Below are 27,725 nucleotides of genomic sequence, written 5' to 3'. Positions count from 1 at the left end.
TATATAAACTTCTTCACTTAAATCACCATTTAAAAAAGCATTTTTAACATCCATTTGATAAATGTTCCATTTGTTGATAGAGGCAACAATTATAAGGCATCGGATAGTGACCATACGAGCTACAGGAGCAAAAGTTTCTTCATAGTCAATACCATATTCTTGACTATATCCTTTTGCAACCAAGCAAGCTTTATACCTTTCAAGGGATTCATCACTTTTAGTTTTTACTTTAAAAACCCATCTACACCCTATTGTTTTCTTGCCTTTAGGAAGATTTTGAAATTCCCAAGTTTTGGCTCTTCTTAGAGCCTCAAGTTCATTGTTCATTGCATTAATCCATTCAGGGCACTTTCGTGCTTCAAAATTTCTAGGTTCTATATAAGAGTGGATGGCACTAAGGCAAGCTCTATATCTTGGTGAAAAAGAGTCATAGGAAATGAACCTAGAAGGAGGCCTTCTACTTCTTTCGGTTCTACGAGGGATCACTTCATTCTGAGAGGTACTGGAACTGGCATCATTATATCTGTCAAGAGCACTCCTAAAGTTGTTTTGATCTCTATGAGTATAGGTGATAGGGTCTCTAGGTAATCCTTCATCAATAGGTTGAGGAGGCAAGGAGATGTTTTCCTCGGTTTCAAAGTCATTTGAGTTACTTTGATCTGACTCATTATCACTAGTATCGTCTTTATTCAGCAAATCAAATAAAAAGGAATAATCCATATTTTCATTTTGAGGGTCACAACGATCAAATCCACTAATATTTTCCAAAAAACTCACATTTTTGGAAACATACAATTTATCACTTTTGATATCATAACAACGAAACCTCTTTTGGGTTTCAGAATAGCCAAGAAAGGCACAAGGAATGGCTTTAAGAGAAAGTTTGTCATTCTTATCAGTAAGAACAAAACATTTACACCCAAAGACCCTTAACCTGCTATAATCAGGTTCCTTATCGTACAATTTTTCAAAGGGAGAAATTTTGTTTAGATTTTTTGATGGGAGTCAGTTTATGAGATAGACAGAAGTAAGGGCTGCCTCAGCCCAGAGATTTTTTGGAATGTTTTGAGAAATGAGTAAAGTTCTAGTTGTTTCTATGATATGCCGGTGCTTTCGTTCGGCTAACCCATTTTGTTGAGGGGTTTTTGGACAAGATTTTTGGTGAAGAATACCAAAATTTTTAAGATAATTTTTAAATTCATTTGAGAGGTATTCCCCTCTAGAGTCGGATCTAAAGATTTTTAAGCATCCATTGAATTGATTTGAAATCATCATGTGAAAACTTTTAAAAGTTGAGAAAACTTCATGTTTATGTTTAAGAAAATAAATCCAACAAAACCTAGTGTAGTCATCCACAAAGATTACATAATATGAAAATCCTCCTTTTGACATTACCGGAGTCGGTCCCCATACATCGGAATGGACAATTTCAAATGGTTTTGTCGTAAACATGGATCTTTGAGGAAAAGGCAAACATTTCATTTTCCCAAGAATGCATTCATTACACAAAAAGTCACTTTTACAAAGATGTTTAACAAAAGGCAAATAGGAGATTTTAACAATATTGGGATGACCCAATCTCTTATGCCATACATGAATATCTTTGTTTTGGACGACGTTGCAAAATTGACTCTTGGGAACTTGAAGAAAATCTACGTAGTAGAGGTCTCCTCTTCTAGAGCCTTCCCCAATCAATCTCCCGGACTGGCGATCCTGTATCCAACATTTATTAGAAGAGAATTTTATATCGCAACCATGGTCCGAGAGTTGTGAGACGGAAAGAAGGTTTAAGTTAAGGTTTGGGATAAAACGAATCTTTGGAACAAAGAAGTCTTGTTTTTCAAAATTACCTATTCCTTTAATCTCAAGAGATGTTCCATCTGCGGTGGAGACAAAGGATGAAAAAGAATTTTTAGCAAAATTTGAAAGAGAGCAAGAGCTAGGGGTCATGTGAAAGGTTGCCCCGGAATCTAAAAGCCAAGATGTCTTACCGGGGGAAGAGGATGACATAGCGGCTCCGGAAGTACCTCATTTGAGAAGAGGTTGTAATGCTTCTACAATTTGTTGAAGAGAAAGAGACTCACTTGATGAAGGAGGTCGTTCTTCAACTTGGGATGCCATAGCCGTTGCAATCAATTTCTTCCATTTAGGACACAAAGGTTTGATATGTCCGGGTTCTTTACAAAAGTAGCAATTCACCTTGCTATAGTCTCTTTTGCCATACCGATCATTTCCTCCTTGACTTTGATTCTTGAAATGAGGAGGTCTATAGGACTTCATGTTATTTCCCGGTCTTGACACGGCATTAGCCATTTCACCACCTTCTTGAGTAGAGGAAGTGAGAAGAATGCTAGGATTATTTTTGCCAATCCCCATACGGGTTTCTTCACCACTTAGCTTGGTGATAACATCTTCAAGTGAGGGGGATATGAAAGCGGAGAGAAGAGAGGACCGAACTTGTTCAAATTCGGGTCTAAGGCCATTTAAAAAGTTGAAGAACCGATCTTCCTCAAGTTGTTTGTGCCTTAACTCGATTGCCTCTCTACTCCATTTAGGTTCAAGAATTGCGAGTTCGTCCCAAATAGAGGATAATTCGGCAAAGTACTCCCGAATGGTCATGTCATTTTGTTGGAGGGTCAAAGCCCTTTTTTGGAGAAAGTACTTGTGGGATAGATCTCTTGAGGTGTACATTTTCTCAAGATATACCCAAGCTTCGGAAGCCTTTTTAAATTTGATGATATTGGCGTTTATCTTGGTCTCAATGGATGAGAAAATCCAAGATAAGATCTTGAAGTTCTTCATTTCCCAATCATCATGTTTTTTAGAATACTCTTCAAGGGCCTTTTGTCTTTCATTCCCTTCAAGGATCTTAATATCCCCTCCTTCAATAATGGTAATTTTGGGTTCCGGTTCCGGTATGGATCCATGAATATAACCCCAAAGCCCCTTTCCTTTAATATGGGCTTCTATATTACCGGCCCAAGCATGATAGTTTGAGCCATTAAGCTTAAACCCAAGAGAGAAATGGGAGTCTTTTTCACCCATTAGAGAGGAAAGAAGCCAAGGAATAAAACGTACCTCAAATACTTTTCGCGTCTTCCTTGACAAAAAAGGCTCCTAAAATATTGCTCGAAGAAGATGATCCTCTTTGATTTCAAAAAACTTGAAGGTACGCTTTTCGAGGAATGCAAGAGAGGGCAAATCACAATTCTTCTTTTTCAACGAGGCTCTGATACCATGTAAAAGTATCTTCAACAAGATACTTTGGTTGATAACGCAATAACCTTGAGAATAAATGTGCGAACATACACACAACAAGAACACTTGTGCACAACAAGCACAACACCGGAATCACAAATGTGGAATTGCACTCATAAGATTCATAAACCACTAAAAGGTTGGGCTATAATCCCAAAACCCTAAAGAAAATACAAGAGGAGCTGCTCATATTTTTAGGGCTTTTAGGAGGCATTGAGAGGGGCTCCACATAGTCGTTGGAGCCCCTCCAACGGTCACAAATGTGACCGTTGGAGGGGTCCAACGACTAGTGGGTTGGGCCCCTCCCAATGCAAGTACAATGCTTTAAATGAAAAAAAGAAAAAGTAAAAAATAAAAAAGGTAAAAATACAAAATCATATTCACGAAAATGAATGTGTAAAAATACCTAAACTACCCTTACCTAAACTACTCTTATCAATATATATATATATTATATATATAGGTAGATACATATACATATGTAATATATGTATATATATCACCTTATATATATATAATATATATACGAAAATACAACATATTTTAACACTCCACACGTGCGGACATTGGTTACTACTCCTTCGTACATACCTTTAATTATACTAATGTACTTGAGAGAAACACCTTTCTTCATTGTTGTCCACCAGAGAACATCCCTAGGTACTCTATCGTATGCCTTCTCCAAATCAATAAAAACCATATGCAAATCTTTGTTCCTCTCTCTATATCTCTCAATAAGTTGTCTAAGAAGATGTATAGCTTCTATACTTGATCTTCCAGGCATAAAACCAAATTGATTCTCCGATATCATGACAACCTTCCTCAACCTATACTCAATCACTGTAAAGCCCCAAAATTTTAACCCAAAATTTGAAGACTTTTTTTTTTATAACAGCGGAAACAAGAAATAATATAGGGTTAAGCATTTCGAGACATTACGGTGGAGAGAAAACCCAACACATTTATTTCATTTCAATATCAATGAAAATTAACATTAGAGTTATAAATTATATGAACAGTTAAAAATTACAATAAACCCAAGTGATTCCTGGAACAATAAATCCAAAAACCTCGATCCGATGCCTCATCCCGCAACCACTCATAAACCATATTCTTTACCTGAAAAATAGTAAATTGATTGAAATTAGACTACCACGTCTAAGTAGAAAAACTGTAACTCTTAATGCAGGTATATCATGAATCTAGCATGTGATGTGAGTGTCAAGTGTGAATCTTTAGCATATACCAAAGCTCGTAAAGCAGATTATGCAATAGCAATAACAGACATATATCTAAGTAAGTAAGCAGGTTATACAACAACTATAATTAAGCAAGTAAAGCTTTTATGCAACAACAATAACAGTAACATGCAGAACTTTCAGGTAATAGTCACAATATGAATTCAATTACTTCATATCCACACAATTCAGGCTCTGTATTTCATCACACGCTCAGAACAGAAAGCATGTTAGAAAGAATATGAAATTGTCTCTTTAGTAACTCCACTCACTGTGATACCTAGTTGTTCTAATTATTGTTTATCTTTTCTTATCCCGTGGGTACACACGGGCCAAGGCAACCATCACAGAAGAGAACGTTCGGGGGTGTATTATTCAAAGTTGTTTTATTAACCCGAACATTCTAACTGAGACTGAAAATCCTAAGGGAGCGGCCAGTGACCGAGAGAACCTCCCAAAGGCAAAAACCAAAAACATGATGCATCCCTAACTTCTGCATTAAAACATGGAGCTACCACCTAGGACACATTTGGTAGTCCGGGTCCCCCAACTCTGAGGACTGGGACCAACGAGTCGCTTTACTCTCGAAAACAAACACATGTCCCCAGAGTTTTGTACCACCTACCCTCTCCAAGGTAAGCCCGAATCTGAGTGGGTTAATCTTTTCATTTAATAAATTTCCCGAAGTACAGGATATTTCCCCAGCTTCCTTCTACTACCACAGCAGTAAGATTCCCAACCTTAGTCATTTTACCAAGGTGTATAGAACAGTCCCAATCCTTTGTCATATTGATTGCATAACCCACTCAAAGTGCTCCGGTGCCTTTAAACCAGTCAAGCATGAATGCCCCGGTTCCTTTAAACCAGTCGGACAACAATATTATATTTTCATTTTCATGTGCATTCACATCATAACTTCGATGGTCTATGCATGACCCTCAACACACTGGCTTGACATTCATATGTCCATAACAAACCGACCCATAGGTTCGGTTACCAGATCATCATTCCTCATCATTATTATTTATTTATTTATTCTTCAATAGCAAATTGCCACAACGTACCATTAGGTTTTAACTTGTGACATCCCAACACAGGGTGGCATGTATTAAAAGCCCCGCCAAACAAGCAAAGACACTGTTGGTGTCCTTTATAGAGCATGTAGTGTAATCTTAGAGATTTGGTAATATAACTAGATACCTTTCTTCCAACACATTAGCATTTGAACATTCTAAAAGATATACACTTAGTGAGCATTTTCAACATGTTAAGAAATATGCATTTGAACATACTAAATTATGCAGCTTAGTATATAAAATTGAATATCATTTTACTATGCTGCTAAATATGCACTTGAGTATTAGTTTAATATGCAATTTCATATGAACAGAATATTATCGTAATATGCAGCTAACTAGGCATCTAGCATTTGAATAACATGCAGCTTCATACATGCAACTAACTTTGATTAATCAGATAACAATCATTATCACTAGACATATACAAAACTCAAACATGGACAGCATTTTGGTTTATCATAAGTAATTCAAACGAAAACACAAAATTTAAACATGCATTTGCATTGATTAATCATATGAAAAACAAACATCCAAACCATAAATGAACACCTGTAATCAGAGGAATTCAATTTTGATAAAAACGAATAGAAATTAAGTCTGATAACAGATAGTTAAAAACATAGGTATTCAGACTTAATGTCAGTTAGTAACAACACAGGAATAGATAAATGACTAGAAATCCAATCTGATAACCGGTTAGACTTTACTAAATTAAACAGACTCAAATTAGCACGACAGGGGTTCCATAAACAATGTTATGTAATATTAAATGAAGCAGACTCAAAGGATCGGCTAACGGCCAATCACATAACATACTCTGTTCTGCTAACTTGCTACTAAAAGAATTACTATTATTTATGGACCCCTTCACGTCTTAACAACTTATGTATTAAAATAGTGACCGACATAACTAAGAAATCCTAAATTGTATTACAGTGTACAACCAAGAATCGAACCTATTTTGTGATTCATCAAATGCAGATGTTGGCAAACATACAACATTCCAACAGTTCAAATAATACATTTTCTGACAAAAAAAAAACAGTTTAAGCATATGGTATTTCATGTAGATCTGTCACAACACCAGAGAAGCCTGGCGAATGCAATTCACTGTTTAAACATATTACAAAGTCTGACCTGTTGTTTCAACCTTGAACTCACGCGAACCAGATTCTAGTTTTCTTGAGAACCACTATCTGAATGTATGGTTATTTAAATGCATAAGAGCCTAAGTCAATTCCAAAATCCGATAAAGAGTTTTAACCTCATATGTATTTATAAAGACCTATAAGTGTTTAGTTTATAATCCTCAAATCAATTTAACCAACCTATGAGGCATTTCAAACTCAAGTCATAATATATTCTTTGTCAAGGATATGCAGATCATTTTTAATCAAAGACTATCAATAAAGTCAGTTCGCGAGGCTGGTCGAATTGTACACCATTCTATTGACCTGAATTGAGCATAAGGATGCCATATTTTACAAGTGAAACAATCATGACCGGTTAGCAGAAATTAATTTAACATGTTTATATTCTCAAAATGAACAGACACAAGAATCGGTTAACAAAATTTACTATAAGTAAGCTATACGTTCAGAATGAAACTGACACATTCGGCTAACCAAGAATTAACCTAGGGATGAAATGTGTTACCGAATAAAACTAACATGATCGACCAACCGAACTCACATCGACAGAGTATGTGTTATGTGATAAGACTAACATGATCAGTCAACAGGAATTTCATCAGCATGATATGCGTTATATAATAAAGCATACGAAAATTTCAACATTTCCTCCACCCAAGAACTGGAATGGACACCCCTAAATTATGTCATCTAACCCCATGAATAGAACCCCCAAATCTGAGGTTATCACATACAAGAAATCGGAAACCCCACGGCTGGGGCTATCCAGTGCTTCAGCCGAAACCCCAAATCGATCGGATTTGGGATTTTCCAGGTTAGGGTTATGCAAGAACCCACAAATCGATGGGATCAGATATTGCCGAGTTAGGGTTTGGCAAGAACCCACCCAAATTCGAGACTTAGGCCTTTTCGGCAGCCAAGAATCTCGTCTGACACTCGATGCATGCCAACCACAGGGTTTCTCCTTGACCAACCCAATCACACCCAGACTAATTCAATACCCACCAAGAAGAGATACAAGAATCCTACCTGTTTTCCGACGATTGAAGAACGAGATGGCTGACGCTGGCTGTGCGAAAAATGCTCGGCCGAACTCCGTGGGTGCTGCCTTGACAACCAAGATCGAGAGCAGGGAGGTTGTAGAGGACAGTGGCTCAGGTTGTTGGGAGGTTGCTGGCGACGACATCGACGACGAGAGGGAGGCGACACTGCCATCGATCAACATCGCACCAACGCTGGCTCAGTCGCACGCTGGGAGTGCAGAGCCGAGAGAGAGGCGAGAGAGGAAGAGAAATGTGGGAGGGGAGTAAATAGAGCGGGTGGCCCCGAAACGGAAGGAGGTAGTTACCTCCTCCTCCCCGGCGGTTGCGCACACCCCTTCCCCTTTCACGCCATTGCCCTGCGTTAGGGTTCACTCAGAACCCTACGCAGCATATCGGGAGCCCAGTATCGGGTACAAAAAAATTTAAACACTTACCTTGCGTACGCGGGGCGTGGCTTGGGTCTGGATCCGAGACCCGGGATCCAACCGAGTGTTGGATCCGCGTCCCTCCTGCGATGTGGATCCGTAAGTTGGATCCATATGGATCCAACCGTAAATTTATTAAAATTATTTATATATATTATTTATCTATTTATTTCTAATATATGTATATGATATTATATTTATGGACCCCCAATTGATATGGGTCCTGGATCCGAATCATGGATTCCAGCAAATTATTATAGATCCAACATTAAAATTTTAATTAGATCCATACAACATTAGAATCTTCAAGGTCCAGGATCCAAATGTTGTAATGTGGATCCACCCCTCACATATGCTATTACAAACCCCTCTAAAATGTTATAGATCTGATATAAATTTTTTCTTATTAAGAATCTGAATAAAACTTCGTTGATCCGCTTCATTCATCCTGGATCCAATATCAAATTTGATTCCGATAATGAGGATCCATTACCAGAAATCCAATCCATTTGACCGAAATCCATTATTAAATATTCATTTTAAGGTTCGTGGTCCGATATCTAAGATCCGAATGGAATATTAGAGTTCTAAACAGGATATTTGGGATCCAACATTAAAGATCCAAATAGGTTATCCAAGATCCAATTACGAATAAATAATTAAAACAATAAAATATTCTTGTATCACCTTAATGACTTAAAATCTAAGTTTATTTATCTGATAAAAATCGCGGGTATTACAATCACCCTTTCCCAAAGTTTCATAGTATGACTCATGAGTTTTATACCACGATAGTTTGTGCAATCTTATATATCACCCTTATTCTTATATAGAGGCACCAAAGTACTCTTCCTCCACTCATTAGGCATCTTATTTGTCCACCAAATCTTGTTAAAAGGATTTGTCAACCATTCTAAACCTTTCTCACCCAAGCATTTCCAAGCCTCGATAGGTATACCATCTGGGCCAACTGCCCTTCTTGATTTCATTTTCTTCAAAGCCTCTGTAATTTCTTTCTTTTGAATCTTGCGCATAAAGTCATGATTCATCTCATGAAAAGGAATAGAGAAGTCTCCAAGATCCTGAGCATGACTTTCATTAAATAGCTTATCAAAATAATCTTTCCATCTCCCCTTAATCTCCTCATCTTTGACTAAAACCCTTTGTGTTTCATCTTTGATACATCTAACCATACCCAGATCCCTCGATTTCCTATCTCTCATCTTTGCAAGCCTATAAATATCCTTTTCGTTCTCTTTGGTATCCAACTTGTCATAAACCTCCTTATATACCTTATCCCTCACGTTTCGAACTACTTTTTTAGCTTCCTTCTTTGCTATCATATACTTCTCCAAATTCTCATTATCACGACTCTTAATTAAATTTCTATAACACTCTTTTAACCTTAATAGCTAATTTGACATCCTCGTTCCACTACCTAGCGGTGCACCGCCTTTAGACTCACCCAATATCTCCTTAGCCACCTTTCTCATGCCACCCGCTATCTTATTCTACATTGATTCTGAATCCTCCTCGAGACACCAATCAACTTCCTTAAGTACCCGCTCTACAAATATTGCTTGTTTAGCTCCTTTTAGTGCCCACCACTTAATTCTAGGATGTATCCTATGTCTATCCCTTTTGCGGCATTTTCTAATTCTAAGATTTAAAATTAAGACTCTATATTGTGTAGCTATACTTTCTCCCGGTATAACCTTACAATCGATGCAACAACCCCTATCTCTCTTTATAAGTAGGAAAAAATCTATCTGACTTGTATTAACCCCACTTTTAAATGTTACTAGGTGAGACTCCCTCTTCCTAAACCGAGTGTTTGCTAAGATCATATCATAGGACAAATCAAAATCTAAAATCCTTTCTCCACTTTCGTTTCTTTCTCCTATACCATAGCCTCCATGAATATTCTCAAATCCATCCTTACTAATGCCTACATGTCCATTAAGGTCACTGCCGATGAAAAGCTTTTCTCCATAAGATATCCCTTGTACTACTCCATCTAAATCTTCCCAAAATTGACACTTAATGGAATCATCTAAACCTACTTGAGGTGCATAAATACTAATAATATTAATAATATCCGTACCTAATACTAATTTAATATGTAAAATCCTATCACCCTTCCTACGGACCTCAACTACATTATTTATAAACTCACGACTAATAACAATCCCTACTCCATTCCTATGCCTATTTATTCCTTTATACCAAATCTTATATCCCCAAGGTTCTATCACTTTTGCTTTCTCACCAACCCATTTGGTCTCTTGTAGACATAAAATATCAACATTTCTTCTACACATAACATCTACTAACTCTACCAACTTACCAGTTAAAGACCCTACGTTCCAAGTGGCTAACCTAATTTTATGGTCTTGAACTATATTCTTTACCCCCACCCGTCCAACAAAGTGAGCGAACCCTTGCCTATTTGACACCACACCCGGACGCCGGTGTGACGCGTTGCTTCTCGGCGACGACCTAGCAACCCTTGCCCATTTATCACTGCCTCCGGGCCTATAGAGTACATCGCATCGCTCAGTAGGGAATGCCCCAACGAAATTCTGATATTGGTTCATATTCATAGGGTGTGACTAAGTTTTTATGCTGGCTGTCACTGGCCTACCGCAACCCTCTTCCTTTATCCGGGCTTGGGACTGGCAGTGTATAACTATACACAGGCGGAGTTATACAACATCTTTTTCATTACAAAATTTTTCCTTAAAGGGGAAAAGATGCATCATAAAATAACTTGGATGTTTAAGTCTTTTATGCCAAGTTTCAATGTCATTGTCTTGGACATTATTACAAAAATATTTTAAAGAGTTAACAATCTACAAAATAGAGATCTCTCTTATGACCTTGCTCAATCCGTTTTTCGTGTCAGAAATCTTGCACAAAGCAACCTTTAGATGAAAATGAGATTTCACATCTATGGTCTTAAATTTGAGAGATGAATTTTTTTTTTAACTTAGGAACAACTCTAATTTTTGGAACAATTTTTTTTGTGAGTTTTTAGAATCTAAATTTTCAATACTTTTAATTTTTAAAGATGTTCTATCATCGATAAAAACACAAGATAAATTTTTGTTAATGCATATATCAGACAAGGCATTTTCATGTCGAGTCATATGAAAGGAAGCTCCCGAGTCAAGAATCCATGAGCACTCACCGAGATTAGAAGAGAAAGCAATGACAACACCCGGTGTAGAAGGTGAAGATTTGAGTATTTGTTGTAGTGCCACTGGTAGTTGACAAAGAGTGTCTTTTAGTTAACTTTCACTTTTTCCTTTTTCCTCCTTTGATGGGGATTCTTCTACGGAAGCCACCTTGTTTATAAGCTTTGGACATACCAGTCTAATATGACCCGGCTCATTACAAAAATGATAGACAACTCTTTTTGATCCTCATTAGTTGTTGCTCTATGAACCATTTTGCCCCCCAATTTGTGGAGGTTTATATGCTCTTACATTGTTGCCGGGCCTAGACACGACCCACACTTTATCTCATTTTTTAGCTATAACAAGAGTTTCTTCTTGACATACTTCGGCAACCACATCTTCTAAAGGAAGCGAAGATGTTTTATGAAGGAAAGAAGATCTTACTTGTTCAAACTCCGGACGTAATTCATATAAAAATTGAAAAAATTGCTCTTTCCATTTGTTCCCGCGTAAGTTCCACATCTTCGGTGGCTACCCACTTAGGCTCCAAAAGTGGCAATTCATCCCATAAAGGGGATAAGTTACTAAAAAAAGCAAGGACATTCATGTCCCTTTGCATTGTCTTGCAAGATCTTTTTTAGCATAAATGTCTTTCATGCAAGGTTTTAAAACCCGTGACTCGGAACTCGACTCGTTCTTTATTGACTCGTGACTCGACGGGTCAACTCGGTGACTCGGACCGGGTTTTGTTAACTTTTGATTTTAAAAGAAAAACAATATATAATTTGTCTGAAACCATGTTTTTGAGTAAACATAGTCTCTAAATGTCTGTAAGAATATAAAAACAACTGCAAAGAGCTATAGAGGTTTGCTTGAATAATTGAATTTGATATCTATACAAGCACTTTGACTAATTCATGACTTGAATTAGAGGATTTGGACACCATGAGTTCAGTCTGCTACTACCTAAGGTTCCTAAAATGACCAATCATATATGCTAGCTTGTTTTAAAAGTTTTAATTCCCTCTCTAACAAATCCATAAATGTAAAACAAGGATATATGTGCATATTGAAAGTTTACAGAGTGCCCAATATCAACATAAATAAGCAATTTTCTCATGTATAAAACTATGCAGGAAATATATTAATGGCACAACTATAAAAAGACTACTAATATTTGAATATGTACAATGCTTGTTAACATAACAAATGGATGATGAAACCTAAATGTGACTTCCCATAGGCACAATTGACCCGCCATATATAGTGAGAATCATTTCTTTAAAATATTTTGCTAGAATAAGTTGATAACACAGGGTGAACAGTAGTTCGAACAACATAGCGATTTTATTCTATGGATTTAAATGCTTTTTTATCTTTAAATGATTTTTATTTTCTTTTTTATACAAAATCTGGGGGTAGCCCTTGTTAAAATATATGTTATATATTTCGAAACTGTAATTTGAAACTCAAAAAACAAATTTCAAACATCCTAAAACTCGCCCGAGTCAGGCCGAGTCAAGCCGAGTCAGGCCGAGTCAAGCCCGAGTCAAGCTCGAGTTTTGGCAAACCGAGTTTGCCTTGCCGGGTTGACTCGCTGGAGGGGCGAGCTGAGCCGAGTCAGCCGAGTCAACGAGTTGACTCGGCGAGTTTTAAAACACTGCTTTCATGAACAACCAAGCTTCATTTTCCTTTCTAAATTTAGCAATATTAACACAAATTTTTATTTCAATGTTATTCATAAACCATGCAAGAATCTTATCATAGTTACTCTCACAATCTTTTAATTTTGATTGATGTTCTTCAATATCCTTAGATCGAGCCTCTCCTTCTAGAGTTGATGCTCGGGATAGTGTCCATCACATATCTACAAAGTTTCTTTCCTTTGAGGTTATTTTCTATAGTGGATGCCCACATCATGTAGTTGGTGCCATTGAGTTTGAAGGAGAGATCAATTTTATGCTCCATTTTGAATGAGGGAGAAAAAGAGAAGTGTAGAAAAATATGTCCACTTACAAGCACCACAAACACATGAACACTTTTGGATGCTTTTTCACGAACACAAATACCTTATGGTCACTCTCCGCAAGACCAAGTGCATGCAAGCTCTAATACCATGTAAAGAAGTATGTAGACATAAAAAACAATAGCCTTTAAGGGCTTACAAGGTCATAAACATGTGGTACGCATATGCAACTCCACTATAGGAAAATACAAAAGCCAACAATGGCTATGACAAAATATAACTTTATTGATCAAATGCTTAAGAAAAAGCATTAAGAAACAAAGGGGGACAAACACCCCTATATATACACACATACAATAGAGAGGCCATTGGGGAGCTCCCAATACTCTCAACTGTCATATTTATGACCTCCCCCAACGACTCTATGGTTAAATGACCATAGAGTCCATGCTCTATTTAATAAATGTTACGGAAGAGATGAAGTACACCAAACCCTAGGTAGAGAGAGAGAGAGAGGGAGAGAGAGAGAAAAGGAGAGAGAGAGACGAGAGAGAGAGACGACTGCAAATAATAGAACCTGTTAACTCGTTATTAGGGCCTCTCTCTATGTTAAATAGAGAGAGGCTGAAAAGAGTAGTTACATTTAAGCCTACTATAAAATCAAAATTTCAAATAGCCTCTAATATATAAAAAGACTTCACTTAAAACCACCTATTCTCAACACTCCCCTTCAAGCTGGAGCATAGATATCAATCATGCTCAGCTTGTCACAACATTTTGAGAAATTTGGTCTAGCAAGAGGTTTTGTAAACATATCTGCAACTTGGTCTTCAGACTTTAGGTATTTGGTAGTGATATGACCAACTTGAACCATATCTCTTACATAGTGGCAATCAACCTCAATGTGCTTTGTTCTCTCATAAAATACAAGATTGTTCGCTATATATGTTGCCGCTTTATTATCACACATCATGGTCATGGGAGAAGAAACTTTCACCTGAAGATCATTAAGAATAGTACGAACCCATATCAATTCAGCAGCTATTTGGGCCATAGCCCGATATTCCGATTCTGCACTTGACCTAGAAACAACATTTTGTTTCTTACTTCTCCAAGAGATCAAGTTGTCTCCCAGAAACACACAGAATCCTGTGGTAGATTTTCTATCCACTACAGATCCTGCATAGTCAGCATCAGAATAGGCCACTATCTCCAGATTTCTACCTTTTCTGAACAATAACCCCTTTCCAGGAGAAGATTTTAGGTATCTGAGAATCATATTAGCTGTATTCCAGTGTACCTCAGTTGGTTTGTCCATAAACTGACTAACTTTGCTTACTGCTAAAGCAATATCCGGCCTAGTCACAGTTACATACAGTAGCTTCCCTACTAGGGAGCGATAGCTTTTGTTATCAACCGGTTTTGACCCTTCTTCAAACAACTGAACTTTATGGTCCATGGGAATATTTGCTGGTTTAGCTCCCAACATTCCCGTTTCCTTTAATAAGTCAAGAACATACTTCCGTTGAGACAAAACCATCCCTTCACGGCTCCTGGCAACTTCTATCCCAGAAAATACCTGAGTGAACCAAGGTCTTTTGTAACAAAGTGTTTTTGGAGATGAGCCTTTGTGACTTCAATAGCTTTCACATCATCTCCTATAAGAATGATGTCATCAACATATACCACCATAACAACTATTCCAGAGCTAGTTTTCTTAATAACTAGTGTATGATCTGCTGCTGACCTGTTAAAGCCAAAGCATGACATCACTTCAAACAATTTTTGAAACCATGCTCGAGGACTCTGTTTCAAGCCATAAATCGCCTTTCTCAATCTACACACCTTCTGACACTCCCCCTCAACCCCGAAACCAGGAGGTTGGTGCATGTAAACGGTCTCAGATAGATCCCCATATAGAAAGACATTCTTCACATCTAACTGACACAAGCTCCAACCAAGCTGAACAACTACTGAGAGAACAAGACGAATGGTACCCATCCCTGCAACAGGAAAAAAAGTTTCAAAGAAATCAATACCATATGTCTGAGTATATCCTTTCGCTACTAATCTTGCCTTGTACCTTTCAATAGAACCATCAGATTTGTACTTTATTGTATGTACCCATTTACATCCAACAATGTCAGCATCTGCTAGGGAATCAACTAGATCCCATGTATGCTGAGATACTAAAGCATCCATTTCTTCTTGCATAGCCAGCTTCCAGCGATTATCAAGCTCTGCCTGTTGATAGTTCAGAGGAATAGTTTCAGCAGATAAGGCTGAAATAAAAGACTTCATCTGATTTCCAATTCTGGCATCGGAGACAAAATGAGATATGGAATTAAGGTACATTGTCTTGTCCCATTTCGTAGAGCAATAGGCCTGTTATCATCATCCTGAAGATCAACAGTGTCAGTAGAACTTACCTCAGGAGAAGAAGAAGATGAAGGCTCTTGCGGAAGTGGAGCTCTATGCACATATACCAATGGAGGATTATTAAATCTAGAAGAGGATGAAGTTTGGTTCGGTAATGAGGGCACATATTCCAAAGGAAAAGGAGGTATAGGTAATGGAAACGACTCTGCTGGATCAACCTGCAGCGGGGAACCGGAACTAGAGTAATATGGAGAGGATTCCAGGAAAGATACATCCGTACTGACATACTCGCGGCGAGAAATAGGATCATAACATCGATAACCCTTTTGATTTTTTGGATAACCGATAAATATGCATTTTGTAGCTTGAGCGGCTAATTTATCACGGTCAGGGCCAAGTTTGTGTGCAAAACAAACACATCCAAATATTTTTGGTGAGAAAGAAAAAAGTGGGGCGTTAGGTTTTAGGATATGTAATGGAATTTGATCACCCACAGAAGACGAAGGCATGCAGTTGATCAGATAGCAAGCAGTAGTAATCTCATCACCCCAGTATAACACAGGAACATTGGATTGAATCATAATGGTCCTGGCAACATCAAGGAGGTGCCGATGTTTTCGCTCAGCCACCCCATTTTGTTGAGATAAATAGGCGCAGGAAGTTTGGGGTTGGATGCCATGATCTTGGTAAAATTGTAACAGACCTTTTGATTTAAACTCGAGAGCATTATCAGTGCGAACAATCTTGACAATAGATTCAAACTGAGTTTTTATTTCAAGATGAAACCTCAGATCGTTCTTTTATTAAAAATACCCATGATAACTTAGAGAAATCATCAACAATAACAAGATAATAACTACACTGAGTCCTAGTAGGAATCTTACTAGGACCCCATACATCTGCATGAAGAAGTTCAAAAACTTTATTACTAGACTGACTCTGACTCGAAGGGAACGAACGTCGATGATGCTTGCCCCACTGACATGCTTCACACTGAAATGATGTGGTGGAAGGAATCTGAGGAAAGACCGACCGAAGCTTTGACAATGAAGGATGACCAAGACGACGATGCCACTGAACAGGACTGAATGAATGTTCCACTGCAGCATGAACAGTACCCATTGGATGATGTAGGTAGTAAATTCCATTTTTTTCATAGCCTCCACCAATCTTCTTCCCCGTCAGCAAATCCTGAAAATGACAACCCATTGGATCAAATATTACTCTACAGTTTTGTTCTTTTATAAGGCAACTAACATAGAGTAAACTTTGAGGAAAGTTTGGAGCATGAAGAGCATTTTTCAACTGTAATGAGGAGGATACAGAAATATTTCCCTGACCAACAACCGGGGAGGAGCTCCCATCGGCTAATGAGACTCCAAGCTGAGCCTTAATATCCTTTAGATATGAAAAAACACGTGAATTTCCACACAAATGTCTGGATGCACTAGAGTCAATAACCCACTTACTATCAGTCGGATGAAGATGATGTCCGGTTGAATAGGCAACACCAGCTACAGGAGGGGTGGAACTCAAAGGTCGAAGAGCTATCAGCTCATCATATTCCGCACGACTAAGGGTGATACTACTTTCATTTGCAGCGATATTCTCTTGTACATTTGTTGCCTCGATAGTAGTAACATTTGCTTTTGGAATATATGACTTTGATGAAGAAGAGATTGGCCGACCATGCTTATCCCAACAACGATCTTCTAAATGTCCAGATTTTCCACAGAATGTACATTGAAGCTTTCCTCTGCCTCCCATACCACGTCCACGTCCTCGTCCTCTGATATTCTGAATATTTCCACGCCCATAACTAGATGGGACAACAAGAGCAGATGACTGAGTCACAGGCTGAGATTGTGGTAGAGAGATCGCAAGTCTACTCAGACGATTGTAAGCATCAGCAAGAGTGAGAACATCTGATCCAGTCAACATTTGAACTTTTGCAACAGAAAAATCTGAAGAAAAACCTGTAAGAAAACGAGCAACCATGGTTTGTTCTTGATGATCCTTTTGCTTCGAGCAACAAAGAGGCCTGTGAGCATTAAGTCTTTCAAACACAGCTTTGACAGAGGCATAGTACTGGGCCAAGGTCTGATCTCCCTGTTGCAAATTATATATTTCCTGTTCGACTTGCAGGATACGACTCACATTCGTTTCTTGTGAGTATGTATCACGAAGATTGTCCCACATCAGTTTGGCGGTATTATAGTAGATCAATCCATCTGCAATATGAGGTTCGACACTATTCATGATCCATGACATAACTATGTCATTATCTTCATCCCAAGTAACATATTCTCCCAATTTCTCAGTGGGTTCGCCTTCCAACAAAATATGTTTTCAACGATGTCCAGATATCGACATCATAAAAGTTCTGGACCACCTGGTATAGTTGGTTTCATTCAACCTTACGGAAGAGCCATACGAGAAGGGGTTGGCAAAAGCCTTATACTCCCCAATATGTTCCATTTTGGAATCACATTTTGAAGTTTCAGCCATACTAAAAATATACTCCTGTTTCAGCAAGGACATATTTCAATAACGTGTGTTACACTCACACAACAACCCAGCAGCTGTTACAAAAAAAACATCGACAATAAGGAACAACAGGCCACAAGAAGAGTATTTTCCCAGCACAGCAGGGAATCAAGCCTGCAATTTCTGCTACAGTAGTGGACATCAGCCCACACACATGAATATTGAACAACTGCACACACATATGAGACAATCACGCATCAGCCAGAATCGACGACCAACATCTATCCTCCACACAGACTCCCTCGACCAAAAAACTGATAATTTTCATCACAACGGATAAAACCAACTTGCTGTTTCCACTAATCACGACAGCATGAACTGACAGCATGAACTGATTAACTAATCACGACATCATGAAAAAAAACCCAATAACGATAGATGCTGCAATCACGATAGATGTTGAAGTCACGCCAGCAGTTGCAATCACGACAGTAAAGAAATTAATGACAGCATGAAGAATCACTGCAATCACGACAATCATGACAATCACGACAACATGGAAGGTAAACATTGTTATCAGCTGCCAAATCCAGAAAATATCAGCAGATCTCGATCAAGAGAAGGGGGTTACGGCTGCCAGACCTGAAGATACACTCCCACGATGGTCATTAGATCTGATGACAGATCTGGCCCAGATCTGTTATCAGATCTAAAAAAAATTTAATCCACACCTGGTTCGAGATTGTTGCAGATCACGCTCCTGATGTAGGTCACGCTTCTGGTGTAGATCACGCTCCTGAGATCGTAGGCTCTGATACCATGTTGCGGAAGAGATGAAGTACACCGAACCCTAGGTAGAGAGAGAGAGAGAGAGAGAGAGAGAGAGAGAGAGAGAGAGAGAGAGAGAGAGAGAGAGAGACGACTGCAAATAATAGAACCTGTTAACTCATTATTAGGGCCTCTCTCTATGTTAAATAGAGAGAGGCTGAAAAGAGTAGTTACATTTAAGCCTACTATAAAATCAAAATTTCAAATAGCCTCTAATATATAAAAAGACTTCACTTAAAACCACCTATTCTCAACAATAAAGATAAAATGATTAAAAATAAGAAAATAAAAAAAACTGTTCCTAATGAAAAGTTTCTATTACAAGTGAAAAAACTGCCCCTGACTATCAAAACAAATACTAGATATATATATATGCTATTTTAACATCATACGCTTTTAATTGTGCTGCTTAATGCCTATCACTTTCAGCTGCATGTGATTCCTGTGTAGGGACTATTGAGACGCGATGTCCTATGGATCTAGATCCAGATTCATAACTGGATCCAAATCCACATCCCTTCATGAAAGGCATTATTTTTATTGCATTTTACGTTCCTTCTTTACCCTTGTTCATATATTGTGTTGTACATTAGAGGTAGCGGTAATGCTGTACTTTAATGAAATCAATTACTATTCATTATAATAAGAGAAAAAATCCCACACATCAAGGTTGATTGACGTTTTGGATTGCTGTAGCCTCTCTCCCTTTCTCCTCTTTTCCTCTTGTCCCCTTCTATGCTGGTGGCGTTGCATGGGATGTGGATCTGGATCCAATTATGAATCTGGATCTAGATCCATAACACATCAAGTCTCAATAGGGATATCCATTTCATCTTCTACAACATTCATAAATGAACCACTATAATTAAGCAAGCCGCTCTTCTGCGCCTCTCGTTGACTGCATTCAGTACTAGGTTCATATATGCTGTCCAATGTGTAACTGTTGTAGTGCAATGTTCAATCATAAGATTCTCCTTTATCATGCTTTTCTGCCTTAACTTATTCTTATAAAAAGCCACATCGAGAAATCAGGACATACTTTAACCTTGGGCTATATCAATGATACCCTTTATGGTGATCATTGTAGCCTACAAATCTGCACATTTTAATATGTGGTGACAATTTATCATGCATAGAACTGTTTATATACACATAACAACTGCAACCACTCATCATCATCATCAAAAAGCCTTATCCCAACTACATAGGGTCGGCTTTGCAAGTCCTATTTCTCCATTCTTGCCTATCTATATCTATAACTTAAGTCACTTTACAATTCTTCATGTCACCTCTAACTGCCCTCCATCCAAGTCTTCAGTGGTCTTCCTCTTTTCTTAGTCCTACTTGTACCATGTTAACCTTTCTCACATGAGCCGTGAGAGGAACATATCCAAACCATCTTAAATGGCATTCACTTATTTTGTCTTTTATTGGTTTGACTCCTAGTCACGTTCTAATTGAAGGCATACAATTAATTAGAATCACAGACATTAAATGCTTCTAACCATATGATTCTCAATCCACTAGCATATACAAGAGTAAGAGCAGTCTCCACTATATGCTTATGTTGTGTCCCAAACACACCATTCTGTTGTGATGTATGTGGGCAAGAAATCTCATGGTTGTTTCCACTATTTAGGAGATTTTTTTTTAAAGGCAAGGGAGGTATATTCACCTGTTGCATCACTTCAAAGATTCTTAATGAATGCACCAAATTAGTTCTCAACATAAGTTTAAAGTTTTTAAATTCATCAAGAACATCTGACTTTTGCTTCAAGAAGGAGATCCATACATAATGAGAATAATCATAAAAAAAAGGTCACTTAATACTTTGAATTTGAAAGAGTAGAACAAGAAGCAGGCCTCTAGACATCAGAATCAACAATATGAAACAGAAAATAAGCTCATTTATTTTATTGAAAGGTAATTTATTAGCTTTACTAAAACCACTATGATGACTCTGAACATCAGAATGTAGAACTTGGGACATAGAATGTGGTATCTTCACTAGAGCTTCTTTGAAGACACATAGATTTCTATGTCTCTCTCCCTTAACCGACATGAATTCGACTATGGATCATTCACAAGAACAAATGAACAAATGTAGTTATTTGGTCTTTTAAGAGGACCAAGCTGGAAAGCACAAGTTTGACACGACGGTGTGACTGAACAAGGATGAGATTGATGGTTATTATTGAAACTAAATAGCATGGGAACTGATGAAAAAGAGGCAATTCAACCACTATACGGTATATATGTATGTGTGTACATGTATGCATATATGCACATATGCACTATATGTGTGATGTACATATGGATGTATAACTGTATATATGTATATGTAATGTGCATAACATACATATATCATATATGTATTTATGCGTACATGCTTTCCTGTACATACATATGTGCACCTCAGAGAGAGAGAGAGAGAGAGAGAGAGAGAGAGAGAGAGAGAGAGAGAGAGAGAGAGAGAGCATATATATGTATGTACACATGTATAAATGCATGAGAGAGCATATATATGTATATGTGTGTACACATGTATCAATGCATGCATGCATGCATTTTTGTGTGTATTTCTTTGATTTTAGATTTATATCTGCTTGTTTGATGTTATTTCTAGCTCTTAATGACATGATCACTATAGTTGTTTCCCATTACTTAACAAGAGTAATTATCTGCAGACCTTTTCTTGAAAATCCATGGCATAACTCATCCTTTGAGGGCTCAGGTTTTGTCAACCTTTTCTTGCCAACAAACTCAGAAAACCAAGGTTACTTTTCAAAGTAAGCAATAACGTCTTATGGTTAGTGGAACTTATTTTGATTCATAATTCATGGATTGAGAAGTGTGCTTTTGATGGCAGCCATTTTGTTAAGACCTGTTTGGATCTCTGGGCTTCGGTACCAAATTGCCAGTTTTGGGATCTTCAATGGGCTGCTCTTGTTGCCCGCTGCATCAAGAATTACAGTACAATTGATTGGGAGGGTTTCTTACCAATACTTTTTACACATTACCTGAATATGTTCGAGGTATGTGTGGTGAATTTATTGTTAGAATAGTTCTTACGGTAATTTTTCTGATGGAGCTACAGTTTAGTCCTTTAAGCAGCTGTCATGCTTTATTTAGAACAGTCAGCATTCACAACATACTGAAAACTCATTTTTTCCCCCTAGTAAAGTGTACTGATCTTGACAATGTTTTGGTCTAGTTCCATCATATCAACATCTTGTCCAAAATTCTATGTAAAGTTATTACCTTTTCATTTCAAGATTGTTTTCTGCTTCTACTTAACTGCAGCTGTTTTTACCTTAAGAGTACTGCAAAGGAATAGTTTCTCTTTCCAATTGGTTTAAAATTTTACTGTTGATGAAGCTTTCCTGCTAATTATCACCATAGGTTTGAATAAATCATTAGATGCAAAATAGTCCCAAGCTTGTTAATGGAGCAATTTCAGAGGCTGACTACCAAGTGTTAGATTCATGTAAGGAAGGTAACTGTGTTCAAGGATTATTTCCTTATTGTTGCTTCTTTTGAGTGTAGAGGCATTCTGTTAAGGTGATGGGATTGTATGTTAGAGGTTACTCACATGGGTTTGGCTGCAATGCATTCTATTACGGATGGGTTTGCTATTTGAGGAAATCTGTTGACCTTAGAAACCTTTTTGTGCTTCTCTTTTTAAACTTCAGAGATCTGTTGAACGAAAGTGGAGTTGTTCATTTTGTGTACATATCACTTAATTCTCCATGATAGTCTTTTTGTCATTTTAACGTGATGGGTCTTGGGCAGGGTTACTGGAAACTCTACCCATGTGGGAAACTCATTTCCTGGGATACCATTTCCGAAACCGGAAACCTAGATTTTTTGGAACGTGTAGGAAACTTCTAAAATTGCATAAAAAACTCCTTTCGTATTGACTGAGAAATCTGTTTAACATCACATGGGAAAATCATATCCCTCATAGGAAACATGTTTGCCATAAGTTTCTTTCTCATTTTCCTCTATAGTTGTAGTAAATGTAATAATATATTTTATTAAAAATAAATTATTAATTCTTATTAGTTATCATAATGTTATTTAAGAAGTAAAGTTTGTGTAAGTTTCATTCATATTGTAACGCCCCAAATTTCAAACTTGCGAACCTTTTCAGAAAAACAGGCAAGAGACTAGAAATATCTCTTTCCTTCAAAGTTTGATTATGAAATCAGCGGAAGATTTTTCGTTGATAAATCATAAGGCAAGCTGACAACTTTGGGCACGTTAGCTAAAAGAACCAAAATTCACAAGATTCGGATATCCTAAGGGAAATCCGATACAAACCCAAGCGTCCAGGACGCGAGCTAAGAGCAGGAAGAAGAAGTCTTGAAGCCATCTTGCTATCGCGCCATCGCCTGTAGTGTACCTAATCATCACCTGTACCCATAGAATGGGTTAGTTTCGCGAAAAACTAGTAGGTGCACAAGAGAGACTACAAGGAACTGAATTAAGTACATTTAATTCAGTAGGTTACGCAGTTTAAAGCAGATATGCAGTTAAACAGGTAAGCAATGCAAGCAGGTGAATAATGTAAACACGTAAGCAGTACAAGCGAAAGGTGTGCGAGCGAGTAAGTAGTGCAAGCGAGTAAGCAATGCAAATGCGTAACTAGTACAAACAATAAGCAGTTCAACGCAAGTAAGCAGTTCAAAGCAAGTAAGCAATGCAACTGACCAACACAACATACGATCAATTTGATCATAAGCCGTGAACTACTACGCAACAAGCTTGTCCTCGTTCCTAGAACGAGGTTTCTGCATTTAATCACCACCAGGACATAGCTTGTCACTCCCTACTTCTAACCAACGCTTTGTCCTGAACGACCTTAATCTATCCTCATCTCTCAAAGTCTTACGCGGCTAACCGTCACCGGTTATGACGCACTAAGGCGTCATACTTCCTCAGAGAAGCTCACCCTTCCGTAGAAGGTCCAAAACATGATCACTAACTCAAATCACTAACGATCTGATTTTCACATCTGAGTCATGCATGTAATCATGCTAAAACAGAAAGCCGAAACTATGAATTCATAGTTGGCTATCACAAACAATCTCAGAAGATCGTCACAGCTCATCATAACTTTTTATGGTAAGCGAAAACACAAGATTCACTTCGGATCGTTCGGTCCGAGAGATATACGACCGGACAAGGAATTACCGCCCTAGAGGGTATACCTGATCTTGGACCCTACACTTCCTCATAGGAGTTCATCGTCTTTGCGGCTACCCGTTCGTGGACAGTGTACATCCTCACAGAGATCTCCCACTCTAGCCGGGTCACCTGATCTGGGAAATGTATAACCTCACAGCGAAACCTTTGGGAGATCAGTCCCTAACAAGTGCCATATCCAATGAAAATCATTGCGATACACGCATCCACCCAAATGACCGCTCTCAGGGTCGATAGCCACTAATACAAACAACAAGATCAATGCCCGGATCACCTGGTCTGGGACATGTATAACCTCAGAAGGAAATCCGCCCTAGATGGTATACCTGGTCTTGGACCATACACTTCCTCACAGGAGTTCACCGTCTTTGCGGCTACCCGTTCGTGGACAGTGTACATCCTCACAGGGAATCTACCACTCTGGCCGGGTACCTGGTCTTGATCATAAACGCCCTCGCAGATAATCCTTTGGAGATCAGGTGCTCGACAGACACCCCACTCAGTGATGCATGCATCAATAATCGACTGCTCTAAACCATTGACCGCCTCGAGGTCGGTAGCCACAATATGGGCACAAGCATGCATATAAGCAATGTGCATCGTATCACTTCATATAGAAGCATAATATCCTACGCATCGTGTTATTGCCACAAGGAATATTGCAATCCTCAAATAGGCCCTCAAAGCATGTGTAAACGACACATGAGAACGTGCAAATATGGCAATTCAGTTGATTCTATGGGCGAAGAGTAACTAACTCTACCCGTCAGCCAAACAAAACAACTGAATAAGACAAGCACTCATAACAATGCTCGTAAAACATATAATTACCATAAAATGGCTCAGTCCATGAACAAGTAATTAAATTAATCGTAAGGCATAAACCATTACATCACAAGCCATTCATAAGTAATCATACGACAACAGATATATCACAATATGTAAGCAGCTTATAAGACAAGCGGCCACATCAATCCTAGTTGCCACCAGTTCGTAGATTACGAGCTGTATGCAATAACATCAATCATAAGAGATGCAAGCCAACAAGTGCTACGCTACAATAAGCACCAAACAGTTCGACCAAGGAATAAAGCAAGTCACATGCTAATATATAGCAACTGGCATAATGCTATTATTATAAGTATTTAACCAGTATGAGAAGCTCCTTATTACTCCGCAAAGAACTGCGTAAGCAGTTTAACCAACTAGAGTAACGCCTTGACAGACGTGCACAGTTCAACGAGTAGCATACTGAACTATCGAGCAAGCAAGCGATTAGTAGTGCAAGCGAAGCAGTAGTGCAAGCGAATCCGTAGTGCAAGTGAAACAGTAGTGCAAGCGAAGCTCACGACTCAACGACCAGTGTGAACAGACCTTATGTTTCGATAATTACGAACCTGCGGGCACTCGCAGGCAAAACGTAGAACCAACTGAGACTAGTTCGGGCGTCTGTTATTCTATGTATTTTCAATAAACCGAATAGCTAGTTGAGTTCGCTCCAAAGGGACGGCTTTAGCCGAGAGAGGATTCCCCAAAGGAGGCTATGCCACAGACGCATCCAACTTCTGTAGAAGTGTTGAGTTAACAAATGTAGCCCCTTTCTCCTAACTCCAATGACTGGGGAGGCCGGATCGTTGCCCGTAGGGTGGTTGTTAACAACCTGTCCATTGGAGTTTGTACCGCTCTGTCCTCTCCCTTGACAGACACAAAAAAGCGAATAAGTACGTTAGGGGTTGCTTAACTAACGACCCATTCTATGCTGTGGTATTTAAACCACTCGAGCATCTTGCCTGTGAAGGCGAATGTGAGGCCATTTATGTGATTACAATATTTTGCATTTAGCGTTGTTCGAGGTCGCACGACCGTCTCATCCGATCATCGCAGTACTAGACGTGTCGTGCACGACTACAAGTACTCTATGATGAAGGGGGTATAGCTCCTCAATAGAAGCCTCAACAGGACTGTTTCACAAAGATGTAAAGTTTATCTACTTTACTTTATCTTTTGAAACAGCAGTACCTTGTGCCAACATTATGCATGTGATTATCTCGAATCACATCCGCTATCGGGGTATCTACATGTCTCGCATGACTCGATACCGGCCTCGATAGACGGGATACAGGTTTCTCAACAGAACACCCGCTAAGAAGTTCGCTTGAACCCCCAATTCGGGATCACCCGAGATATGCTAAAAAGGCGAGCAGAACCAGCCAATCACATCCTTCCATATGCTTTGATTTGGAGCAGTCTTCGATGCTTTTGCGCAGCTCCCTGAAAGCTCAAGTCGATTCTGTAGGACTGCACACACGAAGAGCCAGGATCCTTGCGAGGTATCCCTCTCCTTAGACGAGGATGTGCCGCTCGCTCCCGACTGAACTCTTGTCGCAAGAGGGAGAGGGGTAAATGCCCCTTGTATCCTCCACGAGGATGTCTTTAAGACATACGCAAAGATCAAGAACCTGCACGTCATCTGCAATAGCAAGGCAATACCAACACCTATGCAAAGGCAAGAGCCTAGGCGCAAAGCGCGACGGCAAAGTAAAGGCGGTAAGCAGAGGTGCAACGCAAACCCCCTGCACAACACGCAACGGCAAAGTAAAGACCGTAAGCAGGAGTGCAACGACAAAGTAAAGACCGTAAGCAGGAGTGAAACGCAGAACCTTTGCGTGATGCACGATGGCAAAGTAAAGGACAAGGATCGCGAAACCGCGTTCTTGAGTTACATACGTACTCATATAAATATATATGATATATATATGCATATATATTTATTTGATTGTCCTTTTTAGTTAATTGAACTAAATTCAATTGTCCAAGTCTTCTGTGTAATCTTCCTCTACCTTTGAGAGTTGCAAGCTTGCTGTCGTCCGCGGATGTACGCGATTGGCGGCTCGAGTCGCGAAGCACGAGCGGGATCCGTCTTACGAGCTGCAAAAGTAACGATCTTAGCAAGCAATACCAAAATAGGAAGTCAGGGGCACTATCGCCGTCCTGACGTAAGGAAGCAGAGGCAGGGACATCGTGCTCATGCGCACCTGCTATAAGCACAAGAAGCAGAAGCAGGGGCTGCGAGCCCCTGTTGACTTGCTGTCAGCGGACTCCGAGGAGGCAGGGGGTTGCGCCCCTGCCTGACAAAGTAGAAGAGAGGCAAGGGCAGAGCCCCTGCCTGTCAACAACGAAGGGGAGGCAGGGGGCTTCGCCCCTGCCAGACGACATACAAAGAGGGAGGCAGGGGGCCTTGCCCCTGCCTGCCGAAGAACAACAGAGGCAGGGGCGATGCCTCTGCCTAAAGAGAGAAAAGGCACAAGGAGGGGGCTCGACCCCTCCCCTAAACGACGACGGCACAGGGAGGGGGATTGACCCCTCCCCTGACCAAAAGAGGAAGCAGGGAGGGTTCGACCCTCCCCTGCTGTCAAAGGGAGTAGGGAGGGGTCGACCCTCCCCTGCTGTCAAAAGGGAGCAGGGAGGGGTCGACCCTCCCCTA

The 27,725-nt window shown here is 39.1% G+C and overlaps 1 protein-coding gene across 2 annotated transcripts in view; it reads left to right on the top strand.

The window, feature by feature from the left end:
- Window positions 1-27,725, top strand: part of PA200 (proteasome activating protein 200) — a 187,599-nt gene that overhangs the window by 51,207 nt on the left and 108,667 nt on the right. For both annotated transcript variants that reach the window (XM_089998177.1, XM_089998185.1), the window contains exons 5-6: window positions 21,721-21,822; window positions 21,903-22,068. In XM_089998177.1, coding sequence (XP_089854303.1) covers window positions 21,721-21,822; window positions 21,903-22,068 — 268 coding nt within the window. The remainder of the gene's footprint in view (window positions 1-21,720; window positions 21,823-21,902; window positions 22,069-27,725) is intronic.

The sequence above is a fragment of the Nuphar pumila genome, chromosome 1, assembly GCF_984573655.1.
Source record: "Nuphar pumila chromosome 1, dmNupPumi1.hap1.1, whole genome shotgun sequence".
Classification (NCBI taxonomy): domain Eukaryota; kingdom Viridiplantae; phylum Streptophyta; class Magnoliopsida; order Nymphaeales; family Nymphaeaceae; genus Nuphar; species Nuphar pumila.
The sequence above is the reverse complement of the archived record's forward strand: the minus strand, read 5'-3'. Positions and strand labels throughout refer to the sequence as shown.